The 20387-nt window shown below is 36.7% G+C and overlaps 4 protein-coding genes across 4 annotated transcripts; 2 read left to right on the forward strand and 2 right to left on the reverse strand.

Moving 5' to 3' along the window:
• The first annotated feature begins 7726 nt into the window (after positions 1–7726).
• Positions 7727–8287, forward strand: LOC104243896 (F-box/kelch-repeat protein At3g23880-like). Its single transcript, XM_009799170.1, has one exon. The coding sequence runs from the start codon at positions 7727–7729 to the stop codon at positions 8285–8287; it is 561 nt and encodes a 186-aa protein (XP_009797472.1).
• Positions 8288–9861: 1574 nt separating this feature from the next.
• LOC104243895 (NADPH-dependent oxidoreductase 2-alkenal reductase-like) lies at positions 9862–11195 on the reverse strand. Its single transcript, XM_009799168.2, has one exon. The coding sequence runs from the start codon at positions 11046–11048 to the stop codon at positions 10008–10010; it is 1041 nt and encodes a 346-aa protein (XP_009797470.1). The 5' UTR covers positions 11049–11195; the 3' UTR covers positions 9862–10007.
• A 1414-nt stretch (positions 11196–12609) lies between these two features.
• Positions 12610–14418, reverse strand: LOC104243894 (F-box/kelch-repeat protein At3g23880-like). Its single transcript, XM_009799167.2, has one exon. It carries the CDS (start codon positions 14309–14311, stop codon positions 13136–13138), a length of 1176 nt encoding a protein of 391 aa, XP_009797469.1. The 5' UTR covers positions 14312–14418; the 3' UTR covers positions 12610–13135.
• Positions 14419–16118: 1700 nt separating this feature from the next.
• On the forward strand, positions 16119–16433 carry LOC138891048 (uncharacterized). The gene has a single exon (XM_070174031.1). The coding sequence runs from the start codon at positions 16119–16121 to the stop codon at positions 16431–16433; it is 315 nt and encodes a 104-aa protein (XP_070030132.1).
• Positions 16434–20387: the final 3954 nt, after the last annotated feature.

Consider the following 20387-nt stretch of genomic DNA (forward strand, 5'->3'; position numbering starts at 1 on the left):
GATTTTACAAATCGGCACAAGGCCCCAAACATGGCATCAAGCCCAGTAATATCAATGAAGTATGTGTATCAATCACCAGTATAGTATAAACATCACACAGGATGGACCAAGTCACAATCCCCAATAGTATCCGACCCCGCACTCGCCATGGAGTACGTGTCACGCCTCAATATAGCGTTACGATGTGAAAGTCCGGGGTTTCAAACCCTCAGAACAGCATTTACATCTATTACTCACCTCTAACCGGCCGTAGACTAGTCCGCAATGCCCTTTCCTCTTGAATCGACCTCTTCGCGCGTCGAATCTAGTCAAAACCACAACAAATACGTTACAATAGGCTAAGGGAATATAACCCAATCGAAAAGACTCGAAAAATGTCGAAAATCCCGAAATTAGCAAAACCCGAGCCCCGGGCCCACGTCTCAAAATTCAGAAATTTTTTACATCAACACGACCATTATCTCGCCACGGGTCTATACATATCAAATTCATAAAAATCGGAGTTCATTTGACCCCTCAAATCACCATTTAATTCTCTTAAGTTTCAAGCTCTAAACCACCATTTTTGTCCATAATTTACTTGAGTTTTCAGCTCTAATCCATGTATTTAACTTGGAAATAAGTAGAAACAACTTACCTTTGATGCTTGATGAAATCCCCCTTGAAATTCTCTCCAAAATAATCCAAGTCAAATGAAAGAAATGAAAGAAATAAGCCAAATCCGTGTTTAAAAGAATCTGCCCGTGCTTCGTCGAGTTGTAGCTTGCACTTGTGCTATACAAGTTGTACATCCTATTAAAAATCTTCCTTGTCGGACACCTTCTGTTTAAACACCCATAACGTCTTGTATAAGTATCCAAATGACAAACGGATTGAAGATTTAGAAACTAGACTCGAAGATCTTTAATTTGATAGGTTGTACACCATATAACTCTTTATATATCCCGAGATATGAGCTTCTAAAGTAGGCTCCCCGAATCAGAAAATTGCAGCAGAAATTTCTGCAGCTTTTTCTTTTCTTTTTGGTCCGAATTTCATTCCGTTAACCTTCCGAAATCCACCCGAGGCCCTCGGGACCTTAACCAATTATATCAACATGTCCCACAATATCATTCAAACTTGTCCCAACCTTCGAAACACCCAAAATAACATCAAAACATCAAATCATCATCGAATTCAAGCCTAAGTTTCCAAAAACTTCTGAAAATACACTTTCGATCAAAACCCGACCAAACGATGTCCGAATGACCTGAAATTTTGCACACACATCACAAATGACATAACAAATCTACAGAAATTCTCGGAATTCCATTCCGACTCCCGGATCAAAATCTCACCTATCAACCGGAATTCGCCAAAATACTAACTTCGCCAATTCAAGCTTAATTCTACACCGGTCATCACAAAAATATTCCGGACACACTCATAAGTCCCAAATCACCTAACGAAGCTATCCGAACCATAAAATTCACATTTCGAGCCCTCTAACACATAAGTCAATATCCGGTTGACTTTTCCAACTTAAGCTTCCTTAAAAGAGACTAAGTGTCTCAAACCTTACCAAAACTAGTCCGAATGACTTCAAATTTTGCAACAAGTCATATTCGACATTACGGACTTGTACCAACTTTCGGAATTGCATTCCGACCCCGATATCAAAATTTCCACTTCCGGTCGAATTTTCTCAAAAACCTTCAAATTTCTATATTTAGCCAAATGACTTCAAAATGACCTCCGGATATCCGAATTCACTTCCGATCGCGCTCCCAACTCCAGAATCACCATACGGAGCTATTCCCAGACTCGGAATCCCAAACACACATCTATAACTCTGAAATGCCTTCCAACCCAAATTTATGAAATTCTTCTAAAATACTAACTTCCACAATATACGCCGAAATGCTCACGGGTTATCCAAAACCAAATCCGGACACACGCTCAAGTCCGAAATCATCATACGAACATGCTGGAACTTTCAGATCTCAATTCCGAGGTCGTTTACTCAAAATTCTAATCCTAGTTCATTTCTTCAATTTTAAGCTTTCAAAATGAGAATTTCCATTTAGATTTGACTCCAAACTTCCTGAATTTTAATTCTGACCGTACACACAAGTCAATATACCTGAGATGAAGCCGCTCATGGCCTCAATTTGCTGAATGACGCGGCGTAGCTCAAAACGACCGGTCGGGTCGTTACAGTTTCAAATAGTAATGGTGTAGGTAGGAATTTAGTATTTTCTAAGTAGATAAAAGAAGAGCTTATAGAGTAATTTTGTACTTCATTTTCCATGAGGAAAAGAAGTTTAATTGAGAGTGACAAGGTTGATGAAGACGGAATATGTTCCGTTGGTCATGGCAGTTCCCATAGAATGGGGATCATAAGACTCTATGATGACAGAGATTATAGGAAGTTTTGTTCTAAATTTTCTTTCAAGTCTGATCCGTACAAGCTTAATGTGATATTGGTGATATTTCTTCGGATTCAGACAATGATTTGACCGACAAAAGTATGGAAATGCTCTTAAAAAGAATTAAAGGTAAAAACTTTTCAGCATCCTTCTCTACCAAGAAAAACATTTTACCTTTAATTCTTTTTAAGAGCATTTTCATACTTTTGTCGGTCAAATCATTGTCTGAATCCGAAGAAATATCACCAATATCATATTAAGCTTGTACGGATCAAACTTGGAAGAAAGTTTAGAACAAAACTTCCTATAATCTTTGTCATCATAGAGTCTTATGATCCCCGCTTTATGGGAACTGCCATGACCAACGGAAAACATTCCGTCTTCATCAACGTTGTCACTATCAATCAAACTTCTTTTCCTCTTGGAAAGTGAAGTAGAGAATTCCTCTATAACCTCTTTTATCTACTTAGGAAATGTTAAATCCTACCTATACCATCACTATTTTGAAACACATGTCGTTGCCTTCTCATTATCATTGTAGCTATAGAGATCAACAATTGATCAAAGACACACCCTGTCAGGTACTGTATCCAAGTTATTCTCTGTATCCAAGTTCATCCCGAGTAATAGTACCACGAGGATAATCACCAAAGCCACTAGACAGCTTTATGATGCCAATGAAGCAAGATGAGCTATTCAATGAAACTCGTATTGTAAAGAAGAAGAAAGAGACTGATTCAGAAAGGAGGGTCGAGCCTCGACTATATACATGTAAGTTTTTTACTTTTCATTAAGTATTTTGATTTACTTTTATATAAATTTTGAAATACTAATTCAATATATATAATTTTTCATATAGGTTCGCTTCACATGCAGCTGACGTGGGGGAATTCATACGCAGTCAACCACCTAATGAATCGGGCGAGGCAATCCAACTTTCGGACGAGGATGCTGAAAGAACACTCCTTGAGTACTTTATATACTTTGAACTAGACAAAAAAATTTAGTTCTATTGTGTTAGTTCTTTTTAGTTCGAATGGGCTTGTAATAAGCGTTAACTTAGTTTTGTTAGCTTAATGTGTTAGTTCTATTGATTGTTGCTTTTAATTGTTGTTGTTGTTGTTGCTGGCATAAAATGCCTGTTTAGGATGTTTGGTAAGAATATACCAAGAAAAGCGACCAACTTTGGTCGCATTTCACTATAAAAAATAATAATTTTCTGGGCAATAACGACCAACCTTGGTCGCTACCTGCCCAGATTTCTATTAAAAAAATACAATTTTTGGAAATATAGCGACCAATGTTGGTCGCTTATCTTTAAAAAAAAATTAAATTCTTGAATTTAGCGACCAACTTTGGTCTCTATTGTCCAGATTTTAAAATATAATATTTGGATTAGAGACCAAAGTTGGTCGCTTTCTAATGATTAATGATAAATTAAAAACAACATATTTCATATGTAGAGACCAACTTTGGTCGCCAAATTTATATTATTAAATTAATATAGCGACCAAAGTTGGTCACTAAAGTCAAAATCAGAATATTTAGTCCTTTTACCTTAGAGACCAAAGTTGGTCACTAATTAGCGACCAACTTTCGTCCCTAAAATAAAGGGACCAGCAATATTGCGACCAGGCATGTTTGGTCGCTTTTTGGTCGCTTTTAGGCCTATAATCGACCAACTTTGGTCACTTTTTACCGGATTTCTAGTAGTGTAATAACTAAATTTATTTGACTAATTAAATTCTTTAATTCAATTATCAAATAATAAGTTAATTAATTCTTTAGCAAAGATCAGAACACTCGTTAGTGTGTGACCCCATAGGTTCAATACTAAACCGGTAGTAAATTGATCATATCAATATACTAATCAAGGGTGGCGTCTAGCAACACTCCTTAACGACCGGATAGCATGAAGTATACAATTTACTCTCAAGAACCCGTAGAAGAATAATGTAGTAATTCCTTCTGTCCTTATAGCTCTGGATCACCCTAGGATATGGTTCAATTGTCAAATCCTAATAGGCGACCAACTATGTGTTCATGTCAAATATAATCGACCATTGAATGACCTAAGAAACTCTTTTCTTCTTTCATTCAATTGCCCTAGCCAAAGTTTTAATTTGGTCGTTTATAATTCATGACAACATGGAGCTTAAACTCATTACCAAGAGTTGACAGATTCCATCTTGATCAATCACTAATTCTACAAGTATTCAATCGTACCCAATATCCTTTCAACTATCGCCCTAGGTCCATAGGTGTCTAGTATTAAATCACAACAAATAACTTGTCAATTACTATGACAATCTCATGTCAAAGGAAATTCTTACATCACATTCTTCAAGAGAATATCCTATTGACAGTTTATGGTAATTCTAACCATTAGGAATTATCCAATGAGTCGGTTCAATGATCATATCTCTATATGCATCATCTATCTATGTGATTTAGTTAATGAGATCAACTAATCTTTATCCCATAAAGACGATCACATAAATATTGATCTAACCGGATTACTAATGTCCAAATTAATAATCCTACGATCAAGAACAAATTTAGATTAAATTGTAAGAGACTTTTCTCTCATTATCATCATCTCTATCACGATGACAAGTCTCAAAATTTAATCAAGGACCTTATCAAATTAATCAAACAATTAATAATAAATATGATAAAAGAATATCAAATGCCATATATATTTTATATCAAATAACGTTCACAAAAATATGTTCAAATCATGAAATATGATATTGGATCTAGGGCATATCTACTATATCCCTAACAATAAGAAGAATGACTACCAGTGACATGGAAATCGTGGCAGATGAACGTGCAGATGACGCTTAGGTGTAGCGCTTCCTCTGTTTGTTGTTTGATTTAGCTTCTTTAATTGCTTCCGGTGCTTTAGTCTAGTGGTAAGAGTTTAGCTTGTGATGTATGGGTTAGGCGCACCTCATGTATATATTCAAGTTCTGTCGTAGACATAAACCTGATATTTAAGTCGAGAAGAATAGAAGGGCTGGACCATTATCTATCGAGTTTCGAACCGTGTGTCATTGGCCCTTGGTGATTTCTCCCGCTAACGGTATATTTTGATCTGAACTTGTCAATTAAGTCTGCGAATATTCATTCCGTTCTTCCACGTGGTACCTTCGAAGGTCACAAGGATACTGTTAAAGATGTTCAATTTCACCCTTCATGTTCACAGGAATTTTGTAGCCTTGGTGATGATTCACGCCTAATATTATGCTCGAGTTTGTTATAAACCTGCTCAACAGGTTGACAAAGCACATAATGTTGGTATCCATTGTGTCGACTGGAATCGTCATAATGAAAATCTTATCGTAACTGGATCTGATTATAGTTCAGAATGGTCAGATGATAGTTCGTTACCGGGTTGGATCACCAATCCATAAAAGTTTGTTCATTGATTTGGAGACCAGCTGATTTGGAGACCAGTGGTGGAGGCGGCATGCTACAGATATGGCACATGAATTTTGTGTGGACTATTGAAGTTTGCCCGTTGCAATGTATGTAGGAGCTATGCTTATGTTATGTTATTTTTTGTCATTATCTTTTTACAGTAATATAAACATTAGAAAATGAATCAACCTGATTAACCAATCTAAGAAATAGGAATCTATAATCTTGAACCAAGTCAATGGCAGCACATACCTTGAAGCTTCTTTGGTAGAAAACAGAGAGAAGAGGTACCTTGTGGATTTAGTTGAGATGCGCGCAACCAGTAATGAGGCAGAATTAGACATAGAAGAAAAATTATATATTTTGGATTGCGATACCAACTTGCATTTGGTGGACTATTTGGATAAAAATGAATAGAAGATGTTTAGATTACTCAGCTGATTTTATCATTAAAAGTCTAAATATATACTTTTGTTCTGCTGATTGAGTAGATTGGATCATGTAAAATGATGCTGAATCACTCTTACAGATGCTACAAGCCCTAAAGCATTAAAAGTTTAGATTAGAATAGGCATGTTTTTTTGCTAGTTTTGCTTCTGTAAATAGCATACAGTTGCTACATTTGGACTGTTGACTGTTGTATTGGCCGACGTAAATATAAAGGCTTGGAATGTTAAAAAAAGTTGAGAGTAGGGCCAGAGGTGGATGCAGTCTTATAGCACCAGATTCACGTGAATCCAATAATTTTGACGTGATGCATAAATTTATGTATAAAAATTCACTGAGATTACAACATATAGTTGATCTAAACCCGTAAATTTTAAAATATAGTCAATATTAAAAACTTTAAAAATTAAATCGGTAGTTCAAATTCTGAATTCGCTTTCGAGCCATCGAATCAGTGGTTGATGCTTGCATTAGGTTAGGCTGGCTACATTGCATCCTATTGGGGTGCGGCCCTTCCTCAGTTTCCCATACTCTGTTTAAACGCAAGATGCTTTGTGCATCATGCTTTTGAGTAGGGCGGTGGGTGGTGCAATTGGCTTGTGGGTGGTGTACACTATGAACGCTATTTTGAAAATACCGGATCAAGAAAAAGAACAAGTGATTTAAATAAAAGTAATTTGGGAGATTTTGGGTTACTTGACGGATTGAGGGGTAATTTTAAAAATTTGCTAATGATAGGGGTAATTTGACCGGATAGTATAACTTTAGGAACAAATTTGACCGAATAGTATAACCGAGGTTAAATGTAGTAAATATTCAAAAGTATATGCGTACATTTGGACCTTTTCCCAAAATAAATCATGGCTTTCTTTACTCTCAAGTACTGAATTCCACAAAACCCATGTCAATTTTATCAAACAGAACCCCAAATCAACTGATTATAGACTTGCTGTGGTAAAATTTTGTCATGTTTACACCATAGCGCGCATGTGAAAATTCATCTCTTACTGTGTCTAAACATAGTCGTTGTCCTCCTAAATATTTGTCTCCCTCGGCTCGGGTTTTGGGTTCTTGTAATGGGTTAATTTGTTTACGCAATGACTCATTTACACTAATGCTATTGAACCCATGTAGTGGAAAGTTAAACATATTTTGTGATTTTATGCTTTATTATGATAGAAGGGGAGCATTGGCGTAACTGGTAAAGTTGCTGCCATGTGACCTGTTGGGGATTCGAGCCATGGAAACAGCCTCTTGCAGAAATGCAGGGTAAGACTGCGTACGATAGACCCTTGTAGTCTGGCCCATCCCCGGACCCTGCGCATAGTGAGAGGTTAGTGTACTGGGTTGCCCTTTTTCATGAAGGTGGTCATGATGCATCTACCGAAAATTATAAGGTTGTGACGATCTTTAGTTTTACTCAGATTGAGGGCAGATATGAGAACATGATTGAGGTTTATAGCTTAAAAGCTAGTTCTTGGTCAACTATACAAGGTTTTAATAGTGGTTATATAAATGGAAAGTTGGTTGTGTTTGCAAACGGGGCTCTTCATTGGGAAGAATGTTATCGTCATCGTTTGAGTGCTTCTTGGGAGATTGTTACTTTGGATTTGGCTGCAGAGAGATTCGAAAAAATAGCATTGCCTATTTATGAAGATGGATGTATTTATTGGACATTAGGTGTTTCAAGAGGGTATTTAGTTGCTTGTTGTAACTATGATGAACCAAATAGGGCAGACTTGTGGGTGATGAAGGAGTACAGTATCGAGAAATCCTGGACTAAATTGGTTACCATCTCATCACCCGTTGATTGTAGGGGTTATATCTCACCGTTGTTTGCGGAAGAGAATGGTGTTGAAGTTCTGCTGAAGCTTGGCGGAGAGATATCACTATACAATTCAAGAAATGGATCATTCAAGCGACTTCACAGTTATCTGTCGGGTGATTTTCTTGAATTTCAAGTGGCCACATACTTTGAAAGCTTTGCTTCATCTCATTTTGAATGATCTTATGACTGGTTACAGTGTGAAGGCAAATAGAAGGAAAAAGATCTTTCTAATGGCCCTGTTCTCAGATTTATTGATAACATACTGTCTTGTCATTGTATTTTTTACATTCTAACTTATCTTGTAAGAGGAGCCTTGGCGTAACCGGTAAAGTTGCTGTCATGTGACAAAGAAGTCACAGGTTCGAGCCGTGGAAACAGCCTCTTGCAGAAATGCAAGGTAAGACTGCGTACAATAGACCCTCGTGGTCCGGTCCTTCCCCGGAACTTAGTGAACCGGGCTGCCCCTTAACTTATCTTGTAAGGTGCTTGGCCTACAGCAACGTTGAACTGACCAATGCTACTATTATCATGCTCAATTGATGTTCTACCTTTTCTGTACAATTCATATCATGCACCCTGCTGTTACAAGATCAATGAATTCACTAAAGATCTATGCTAAATAGGAAAGATTTTGTTAATATATAGCTCTTGAATTCATTAATAAACTGTGTACTGATCATCTTCTCTTGAGCTTCATGAAAGTTCCTGGAGTAATTCAGTTCATTTTGATAGGCTGTTGAATAACCAGGTGAGCGAAAACTTTATTATGTCCCGTCGAGGACATAAAGAAAAACTTGATTATACGACAGAGTTGGATAGCTTAATTACAAAATGGGGATTGTTTGCTCAACTGGTTTTAGGTTGATTACTTAAAATCTAAGTGCTGCAAGTTGTTCCAATGTAAGTTTTGGCATGTTCTTTGCTCCCCAGGAACTGTGGTAGGACCTTGAATTTTGAAAACATAATTAAGAAGAAAAACAAACAAAAAAGCTACTAGCATATGCTTTATTTTGTTTATTCTTGTGTGGTCTTCTCTGCCTTTCCAGGGGTAGGGGTAAGACTGCGTAGATCTTACCCTCCCCAGACTTCACTTGTGGGAAACTACTGAGTTTGTTGTTGCCTTGTGGTGGACTGGTGGTCTTGAGGTCCTCGTTAAAGATGTACTTTTCCACTATGTTTAGCAGCTGGGCTCTGCAAGACGATGTTATAATGTGTGAAGGAAATCTTTTTCTTTTAATGTGTTATAAGTTGGGTTATGCTAGGAATTTCATTTGATACAAGAAAAAAGAAGAAACAGGTTTAGGTCACGAATTTATATGTCAGTGTTGTGATAGGTGTGGTAATGTTGATGATATGAGTTCAGCTTACAGAAAGAAATGAGGATTCATATCGCCGGCCCCCAACTTATTTAAGATTGAAGTGTAGTTGATGTTGTCGTTGGGATAGATGTGAGATTTAGAGAATCTATAGTACTAGAGAATTCCCAGATTTTCTTAGAAGACAGTATTGGGTATTGAAATGAGATGAATTCAAATAGAACGGAGTTGATATAGAAGATCCATAGCCGCCTCGAACTAATTTGGGATAAAGGCGCAATTGTGGTTGTTATTGTAGGGTGACGAAGTTAGTTTCAATCAAGGATTCATGAAAAAGAAAACCAACAACAATTTGATTGCATTAAATGGAAGATGAATGTTCAAATGCATTACAACTTGAAAGAAGCAACGATAAGATATATAATAACATGCTCAGTGTATTCCCACAGTATTACCAGCACTGATAAGAAATCGTCCCTAATTAAATGGAAGTAAGTTCTTGACTCTTTTTTCCCCTTCATTCAGTCCACTCCTTGAACTAGCTAATTCATGAATAAATAGGCCAACAATCATGAATTTTTTTTATTCATCTGCAATTTTCACAATCTTTTTGCCTATATTATCACCACAGAATAGTCCAATAAAAGCAGAAGGAATGCTTTCAACACCTTGTGAAACATCCTCAATGGCCTTAAGTTTTCCAGCTTGTAGATACTCAACAGTTTTCGACAGGAAATCTGCGTACACTTTCATAAGATCAGCTGCTAGGAAACCTTGGATTGTAATCCTCTTGTAGACTATATCCAACATCTCGGGTGCAGCTCGTGTGCTAGCATTCGCGTACTCAGAAATAACCCCACATATGGCTACTCTACCGAATGAGTTCATGTTTGCCACTGCTGCTTCTAGCATCTTGCCTCCCACGTTGTCGAAGTAGACATCAATCCCTTGAGGGAAACACCTCTTGAGAGCAGACTTAAGGTCAGTTTCTTGTTTATAATTGAATGCATCGTCGAAACCTAGTGTTTCTTTGAGCAACTTTACCTTTTCTTGGCTACCAGCAGAGCCAACAACATAACATCCAAGTAATTTAGCATACTGTCCTACTAAATTTCCTATTGAACCAGAAGCAGCAGACACGAAAACTTTCTCTCCTGGTCTTGGCTTACAAATATCGAAAAATCCACCATAGGCTGCAAGTCCACTGAATCCAAAAACTCCAACATGGTAGGATAAGGGAAACCCCAGAGGATCAAGTTTATTCAATAGCGAACCCTCTTTTACTCTAGTGTACTCTCCCCAGGTAAGAAGCCCTGCAACCAAATCATCTTTCTTGAAGTCGGGCCGATGAGAAACTAACACTCTTCCCACACCATAAGTGTCAATGGCATCCCCAGGAGTAATGGCTGCTGCAAAACTGATTGCTGCTTGCGATGAACTTTGGCTCTTCATCCGGTTTATTTGATATGGATCAATTGATAAAAAAAGATTCTTGACAATAACCTCCTTAGACTCTGGCTCAACCATAAGGGAGAGGTTTTCGACTTTTATCTCAAAGTCTGATTCTTCTGGTGCACCATTTATGTTGGATTTTATTGCTACATAGTTGTTCTTTACTTCCATCTTGTAGGTATCTTTTGGTTTGACACAATATTAAGATAGGGGAAGAAGTGCAGAAAAATGTTACAGAAAATACTCTCAAAAAGACACATATGACTCTGGCCATTTTTAGGTCCTTATATACTGATGAAAAACATTAGATCACTGTTTCTTTTGCAAATTCTCATTAGATTAATGTGGCGGCAGCAACCCCAAAATGAAGAAAATGACAAGCGCATAGATTCTGTTATGCCGTCTTAATTAAAATAGATCGTCGCTAGCATCAAGATTGTCACTATCATTAGTATCATATATTTATAGAAATGGGTAAGAAAAAGACAATTTAAGCAGCAGTCCTTGCCGCTCATAACTAAGCTTTTTGTTGTTTCCTTTCGTCTTTGTAATTGCCTTCAACCAGACCTCACGGTGTGGGAGATTACTAGGTATGTTGTTGTTGTTTGTAATTGCCTTCAAGTAACTTCTTGACTAGGTAAGCTATGATTGAGAAAAACGTGTTAATTTAACTACATTTACAAGGACCAATGGGTAAATTAATATCAAAATAGAAAGATCTAGTTACTACGATTTTCATGTAAATCAGATCCTTTTTTTTGGATAACCGAGAAATTCTCGAGGGTTAGTGGCACAGATTTTGCTTGTGTTTAATCTTTCCCCAAAAGTCGTATGTACAGTTTGGAGGGAGATCTTTCATATCTTTCGAGAGGTTGAAACTCAGTAGACTATAGCTCGCACCTTTATCCTTCTCTACTTAAATACAAGGCTCTTATCTGTGGCTGAGTAGGGACCACGCCATGCACATTTAATCCACACATTAAGCATTGCGATCTTACCACCAGCTCAAGGGATTTACATTGGCAGACTCACAGGAAGGTATAGGATTACCTCTTATGTTACTCGGACTCTTCAAAAATGGTATTGAGTGCATATCGGATCCTCCAAATTTAGTGCATTTTTGAAGGATCCGACACGGGTGCCGCAACAGTTTTGGAGAGTCCGAGCAACATAGATTACCTCATAGTTATTTTAAACCATTTTAGGCTTCCAACTCTCTATCAACCATTTTAACTGAGTATGGACGGCAGGATTTGGCTCAATTTCCAGAATTATAACAGAATAAAAAAGCAATTTTAAAATTTGATAGCCTGCAAGTAGGAACAGAATATAGCGTCTGAACTTTTCAAAGAAGATTAATAGCCTGTTTGGCCAAGCTTCTCCAAGCTGAAAAGTATTTTTATTCCCAAAGTTGTAAGTGTTTGGCCAAGAAAAAAAAAAGTGTTTTTGAGTAGAAGCAGAAACAGAAGCAGTTGTGGAGAACCAGAAAAAAGTAACTTCTTACCCGAATCACTTTTTTGATAAGCACTTTTGAGAAAAATACACTTAGAAGCACTTTTAAAAAGTTTGGCCAAACACAAATTGCTGCTTAGAAGTGCTTTTCAAATTAATTAGTCAAACACAAACTGTTTTTCATCAAAAGTACTTTTGAAAAAAACACTTTCGGAAAATGGCTTTTCCAGCTTGGCCAAAGAGGGTATAAGACAAGTAGCCGAACAACAAGAACTTAGCATTAAAAATAACTCTGCCAACCACTTGACTAGATAAAACATGCAACAATACAACATCTGATGCAACCTAACTAATAAACCATCTGAGGAAAGAGCACAAGCAAATTAATTTATCTGCTTTCCTAGTGTAAGCTAAATTACTTATCACCAACATGAGGTGAAGCTAGACTCTCAAGTCTCAACATAAGTAACAGCTTGTATTTGAAGACAACGACCTGATACAAGAATCTTCAGGGATTTGTACGAAGCATTCCCCGAGTAGTACACATTGCATCTGAACTGAGTTTCACTAAAACTTCATCACCATTCTCTGACACAGAGGTAAAATATAACCCCTACGATCGAAGGGAGACGAGAGAAACCAATTTAGTCTATGAATTCTCCATGCCATATTCCTTCATCACAAAATCCGGCCTATCTACAGTTAACATCCAATTACAGTTTCCATTTCCACAACTAGGCCACGCCATTATCACATACGTCACAGTAACCATTAACCAAATCCAAAGTCATAATTTGCCAAGCTAATTACTTATCGCCAACATGAGGTGAAGCTAGACTCTCAATATAAGTAACTGCTTGTACTTGAAGACAACGACCTGATGAATGAATATCCAAGGATCTGTACGAAGCATTCCTCGAGTTGCACAAACTTATATCCGTGCCAAGCTTCACTAAAACTTCGTCACCATTCTCTGACACAAACAAAGGTGATATATAACCCATACGACCAAAGGGTGACGAGAGTGAAACCAACTTAGTCCATGAATTCTCCACACCATACTCCGTCATCACCCACAAATCAGTCTTATCCGGATAATAGTTGCAACAGGCAACTAAACATCCACCTAAAACACTTAACATCCAACTGAAGTCTTCATTTCCATTTCCACAACGAGGCAACACCATTACTCCATACGTCTCAGTAGCCAAATCAAAAGTCATAATCTCCGAAGAAGCACCTGAATCGCGACACTGGCTTACCTCCCAGTGAAGAACTCCATTCACAAACACCCCTGATTGAGCATTCACATAACCACTATTAAACCCCTCAATCATTGTCCAAGAATTAGCCCTTAAGCTATAAATCTTAACCATATTCTCATATTTCCCCTCATCCTTAGGAAAACTAAAGATCTTAACAACCTTATAATCATCATTACTACCATCATAACCAAACCCATATCTAACATAATAACTTACACCACTTTGAACAAATGAATCTTGAAATTCTTTGTATTTTCCAGTTGATGGGTTCCACAAAATCATTTTTAATGACACTGCTGTTAAACATAACAATCCATTACAAGAACCCACAAATTTTGCAGATCCAATAGGGGCTTTCAAAGTATAATCAAGATTAGCAACATTCATTGAAGAATTTTTTTCACACACTAGAGAGTAAATAGAGCTCATTTTACCCACTAAACCTGATACTGAAGCTACTATAGCAAGTCTAAGATTCACATTTTTGTCATCTTGAGCAGAAAATTTGATTTGGGTTTTGATAAAATGTGGACTTGACAGTAAATAAAGCCAAGATTTTGAAACACACCTTAATTTCAACAGGGATTTTACTGGCAACCTTATGAGAATTTCAATGATAATTTCATCTGGAAGGCATGAAAGTTGCAATAAATCTTGGGAAATTTTTGTGGGTTTTTTTCCAGATATTTGAATTATTATTGGCTTTTGATTTTCCATTGAAGCAAAGGTCTTCTAGATAGGGATGTGGAGGAGGTGAGGAGAGATATGATAGAAGTCTTTGGATAGCTGACTTTGGGGTTTTCTCCAAATTTTTTGGTAAAGGTTATAAGACAAGTTGCAATGGAAGTCCTTATAATAAAGTCTAAATTAATTTCAGCCAGAAAGTTTTAATGGTCCAAACGATAAACATAACAGTCCAGGTGGCAAGAAATCTATATATTTATATAATATAGGGGGCAAGAAATCTATATTTATGTATATATTTATAAACATAACAGTCCATGTGACATCGCACTCTATATGATTAGGAAAACCATTTATCTTTTATCACATTTTTTTGCTATTTACTCTATTTTCAAGTTTAACTAATTCCAGAAAATAAAAAAGTAACTGCTCATTGTCTATAACGTGTTTATCCACCATTTCATTTTCTCTACTAATGAAGAAAAGTGACTGTTCATTTTTTAATCTTCTTTTGACAAAATGAACGAAGGTGTATGTTCATTGACTATAAAGTCTTCTAGTCACCTTCTCATTTATGTCTGGAAGATTAATTAAAATCGAAGACTCACTACATATCGTGGCATAGCTAAGTACGCTCTCTTTCTCATGGCACTCACGCTTCATCCCTCTTTGTGCATTTTACTTTTTTTTCTCTTTTCATCAATATAAATTGTAGAGGGTTTGGTGCGAGCAAAATATGTTTTTCATTGGAAATATTCACTGTAACGTCTGCAATACAAAATTTTCATTCTCCAAATATGTTAAAGCTTCCACTGTGTACATAAGGGGAATTCAATAGATACCAGAACAATGACATAAAATGTAGGCATAAAATGTTTTGAGACTATAACTAGGGGTACGGTGTACATGGACCGGGTTAGTTCGATTTTTATCAAAACCAAACTAAACCAATTATATCGGTTTGGATTGGTTCGATTTTGTCGAATTTTTTTCTTACATGGATATTATTTCACTCTTACTTTGTTATATTTTTTATAAGTAAATATATAGTTAGTAAAAATTAAAAAAATTGACAAACATATCATCTATTAACATATTTTTACGGGAGAATTTTCTTAATAATATATGATAGTTATTTTTTTAGTCGCCTGGCAATAATTTTTCGTTATGTATAATGTTTTAATAAAACATAGTATTATACTGCGTTTTACATTTAAAAAATAAATTATTAATTAAAATGCGATATTATACTACGTTTTCCTTTAACGGCTAACTTTTCGATAAACTAAAACGCAGTATAATACTGCATTTTAGTTAGAAATGTAACTTTTTTTAACTGTATAAAGGAATTTTGAGTCCAAAATACCATTATTTAGGTTTCGAACTCAATGTGATGCTTTTTCTCTTACCCGACACAACATACGGTATGTTAATTATGCACTTCAATTGTTGAGCATTCATGGAGAGGTCAATTTAAATGAATGTTAGATGTGCTTCTCAAAGACCAATTCTCATACTTCATTATAAAAAAATCTTTGTAGAACTTATCATTCTGGTAGTAATGCCAACAACATTAGTTCATGTCACATTTTTTATTGAAATATATTATTTTTGTATTTGTTTGGTATCTCGGGTCTATTATACAGGGTGATGGGGAGATTGACGAAGATGTCACACATCACATCGGAGCGGAATGGATGAAGTGGAGGCTCGCTTCTGGTGTCCTATGTGATAGGACTGTGCCTTTAAGATTTAGGGTAAGTTTTATCGAGTGGTGGTTCGACCTGCTATGTTGTATGGGGCTGAGTGTTGGGCAGTCAAGAACTTCCACGTGAAGAAGATGAGAGTAGCAGAGATGAAGATGTTGAGATGGATGTGTGGGTGTACCAGGCGAGATAGGATTAAGAATGAAGCTATCCGGGACAGAGTGGGAGTAGCCTCTGTGGAGGACAAGATGCGGGAGTTGCGACTGAGATGGTTCAGACATGTTAGGAGAAAAAGCATTGATTCCCCTGTCTGGAGGTGTGAGAGGTTGGTCATGGAGAGTTTGAGAAGGGGTCGAGGTAGGCCTAAGAAGTACTGGGGAGAAGTGATTAGGCAGGACATAGCGTTGCTTCAGCTCACTGAGGACATGACCCTTGATAGGAGGGTGTAGAGATCGAGGATTAAGGTAAAAGGTTAGTAGGTAGTTTATAGTGTTTACCGATAGACTTAGTAGCGTGCATATCCCTTTATATTCTTAGATTTTTGTTACGATATGTGATTTTGTTCGCCTTAGGTATTGTATTCCCTTGCTATTATTTGATACTACTTATCCTTTATCTCCCCTTTTTCTCTTCCATCTTTTTCCTTCCTTGCTTCCCTCTTCCTCTTCTTGCGCTTCTTGCCGAGGGTCTATTAGAAACATACTCTCTACCTGCATTAGGTAGGGGTAAGGTCTGCGTAAAGATTACCCTTCCCAGACCCCACATGTTGGGATCAAACTGGGTTTGTTGTTATTGTTGTTGTTTGTTTGGTATGCTTCATGTCTACTCATCCGTATGAATATGAGAGCATTGATCCAAGATTTAAAAGAAAATCTCTATTACATTTCCTAACTTATCGTAAAATTTGACGACTAAAGTGATTGAACTAGAAGTATTTTATTAATTTATGTCAGTCCTCTAATTATGGTATTCATGATAAGCAATTCTCCGGTGATTTTCTGATTTAAATACTTATAATATCATAGTTATAAGTGTTTTTTTTCTTTTCTATTGTTATTGTTGTTGTTGTTTCACTTGATTTAAACAAAATGATTTCCTTTTCTCTTTTGATAATAGGATTAAAATAACCTTAGTAACCTTTGAAGCGAGATATTTGAGATTATACCATATATCATAGTGCATCAAGAAGGCCACAGTTCATCTTACCTAAAACCTTGGCTAAATAATAGTAAATATATAACATGGCTCAGTGAAAGCAAATAATATCAAAATAGGATCTGACATATATTCCTTGATAGGAGCAGCATTCAATCCAAAAGAAAAATAATTTTCTTTTCCTTTTGATCGATTTCTATGGATCAACTTACTGGATAGTTCGCTTTTTTCTTTCTTTAGACTTTCTGTTAGTAGAGAAAAAAAGTTTTGTCTCCAAGCAAATAAATATTTTATCTCTTCTATCTAAATTTATGTTATTAAAATTTTCTTTTCTAAATTCACTAACTTACCGCGCGAAGCGCGGATAAATGTACTAGTTTTATAATACTTACAAAGTTTTATGAAAGCCCAGCCGGCTTGATCTAAAGTTGACAATGTCATACGATATTAAGATCTTGTTTGGACATAAGAAATTTTTCTTTTTTTTGAAATAATTATTACTTTTTTTTGAAATCAGCGTTTGTTCATAAAATTTCCAAATTTTCACTTGAAAATGCATTTTGAAAATTTTCGAAAATTTGAAAAACTCAAAAAATCTATTTTTCAAAATTTTCACTTAAATCACTCACAAAACTTTAAAAATAACCCAAAACTATATTCACGTCCAAACACAACTCAAAATTTTAAATATCATTTTTCACCCTTTTTGGTATTTTACAATTCTTATGTCCAAACGCCCACTAAAAGTATCTTCGGGTTGGTTTATCCCAAGAGTTGGTCAGAGTCCAGGTTCGGCGGGACGAGTATGACAATGGTCGTTGGATTAAACCAACCTGAAAATACTCTTAACATGATGTGATATACTCCGCTTTGGGCCAAGCCGCTACGGCTTTCCCAAAAGGTGTGATGATCCAAAGGGTCATCTTGTGTTTTAGAATTTGAATCTGAGTTCCGAGGCCTTGAAAACCTCATTTTCTTTCTTCTCGATTTGTGTGCGCAGTCCGGGCGCATTTCCGAAAAGCTTTTATGTGAAATTTAAGAAAAATATTGAAATTTGCCTTTAAAATTGAGTAAAGTTGACTTTGGTCAATGTTTTTGGTAAACGGACCCAGACCCGTGATTTGACGGTCCCATAGGGTCCGTAGTAAAATATGGGACTTTGGCGTATGCCCGGAATCGAATTCCGAGGTCCCTAGCCTGAGAAATGAATTTTTGAAGAAAATTGTTTGCCGGAAAATATAAGAATTTTTAGAAATGAAATAGTGTGTAATCTCATTGGTATCGGGCTCGTATTTTGGTTCCGGAGCCCGGTACAGGTTTGATATAGTATTTAAGTCATATCTGTGAAATGTGGTGAAAAATGGAAGAGATTTGATATAATTCGAACCCTTGGTTGACAAATAAAAAATTTGAACTAGCTTGAGAATTTCATGAGTTTTTGGTGTTAAATTCGTTGTTTAAGATGTTATTTTGGCGATTTGATCGCACGAGCAAGTCTGTATGATGTTTTAGACTTGTGTGCATGTTTGGTTTGGAGCCTCGAGGGCTCGGGTGAGTTTTGGATAGGCCACGGGATGTTTTGGACTTAGAATTTTTTACTGGTATAGCTGAACTTGTTGCAGGCCTCTGATCTCGCATTTGCGAGATCAGGCATTGCAATTGCGAACCCTGCAAGTTCCGCATTTGCGAGCTCCTCATCGCAAATGCAAAGAGAAGTTGGACCAGGCAGACCTCGCAATTGCGAGGAAGCCTTCGCATTTGCGAAGTAAGGTGGAAAGGCAGTGATCGCAAATGCGATCTTTTGGTTGATTTTGCGGAGAATTTGAGGTCGCAATCGCCAAGGCAGCAGAGGTGTGAGGGTCCTCGCATTTGCGATGGTACCTTCGCATTTGTGAAGCTCAGGTCGCAAATGTGACATCTGCAGCTGAGTAAAAGGTTCTTGGACGAGATTTTTCATTCATTCTTCAAATTTCCAAAACCTAAACTCCAAGAGGCGATTTTCCTAGAGCAAGTTCTTACCCAAATCATAGCTAAATAATTTTTAACTTATTTCTTCCAATCTATTTCATCTTTTTACAAGATTTCATCACAAAATCTAGGGTTTTTCATGGGAAATTGGGTGTTTTTGGGTAGAATTTAGGAATTTCAAAATTTGGGGATTTAGACCTCAAATTAAAGTTGGATTTCAAAACCAATTGCATATTTGGGCTCGTGGGTGAATGGGTAATCGGATTTTGGTCCAAACTTCGAGTTTTGACCAAACGGGTCCGGGATCGATTTTCGTCTTTTTGGAAAAAATATTGGAAAATCTATAATTTAGCATGGGAATTGAGTTCTTTAGCATTTAGTGATGTTATTAAGTTAATTATGACTGGATACACACGTATTGGAAGTGGAATCGAGACGTAAAGCGTAATTGAGGCTTGATTTTTGGCCGTGGAATCAAGGTAAGTGTTTGGTCTAACCTTAGCTTGAGGTAATATGTGTCGTTGTCTTATTTGTTACGTTTGTAATTGCCGAGTACGATGTATAGGTGTGGTAACGAGTATCTGTACGTTGTAGTTAGTTCGTAGCATGCAAATGAGTCTTATACTTGTAACCATTGTGTCTCTTATCACGTATTGTTCATGCTTAAGCTAGTTACTCTTCATGTTGAACAATTTTGGTTATATTTTCTTGTTATTGGGTGATTGTTGAGTGTTGACTCAAGTTGAGACTTACATTGCGAATTTAACTGTTGAAACGAGATTGGTTATAGCTGATTCCCTTGCCGAGATATTTTGTTTCTATTGTTTGGGTGAGGAATGGTGTAAAGCACGAAGGGTGATGCCGTACACGATATTGTGAGAGAGTATTAATACACGACAGGTGATGACGTGCCATGTTCAGTGAGTGTTAATGCACGTGCCATATTTCTGTGAGTGTTAATGCACGAAGGGTGATGTCGTGCCATGATTATGAGAGAGTTAATGCACGAAGGGTGATGTTGTGCCGTTTCTGTTGATTTTATGGTGATGACGAGAGTAAAAGCATGAAGGGTGATGTCGTGCACGTGTTACTATGTTATCATTTTTGTTGGTTCAAAGTTTGATAATTACTTTGCTTCTTTACTTTATTACTGTCAGAATTTGATATTCCCCTCAGCATGTTTTCCCTTTCCAGTCTTTATCTATTAAATTTCTGTTATTATCGTTTCTCGTATATGATTTAACTGCACAAGTTTATATGGTTGTCGTGTCCTAGCCTCG

This window comes from Nicotiana sylvestris, chromosome 1 (assembly GCF_000393655.2).
Source record: "Nicotiana sylvestris chromosome 1, ASM39365v2, whole genome shotgun sequence".
In the NCBI taxonomy this organism is placed as follows: Eukaryota; Viridiplantae; Streptophyta; class Magnoliopsida; order Solanales; family Solanaceae; genus Nicotiana; species Nicotiana sylvestris.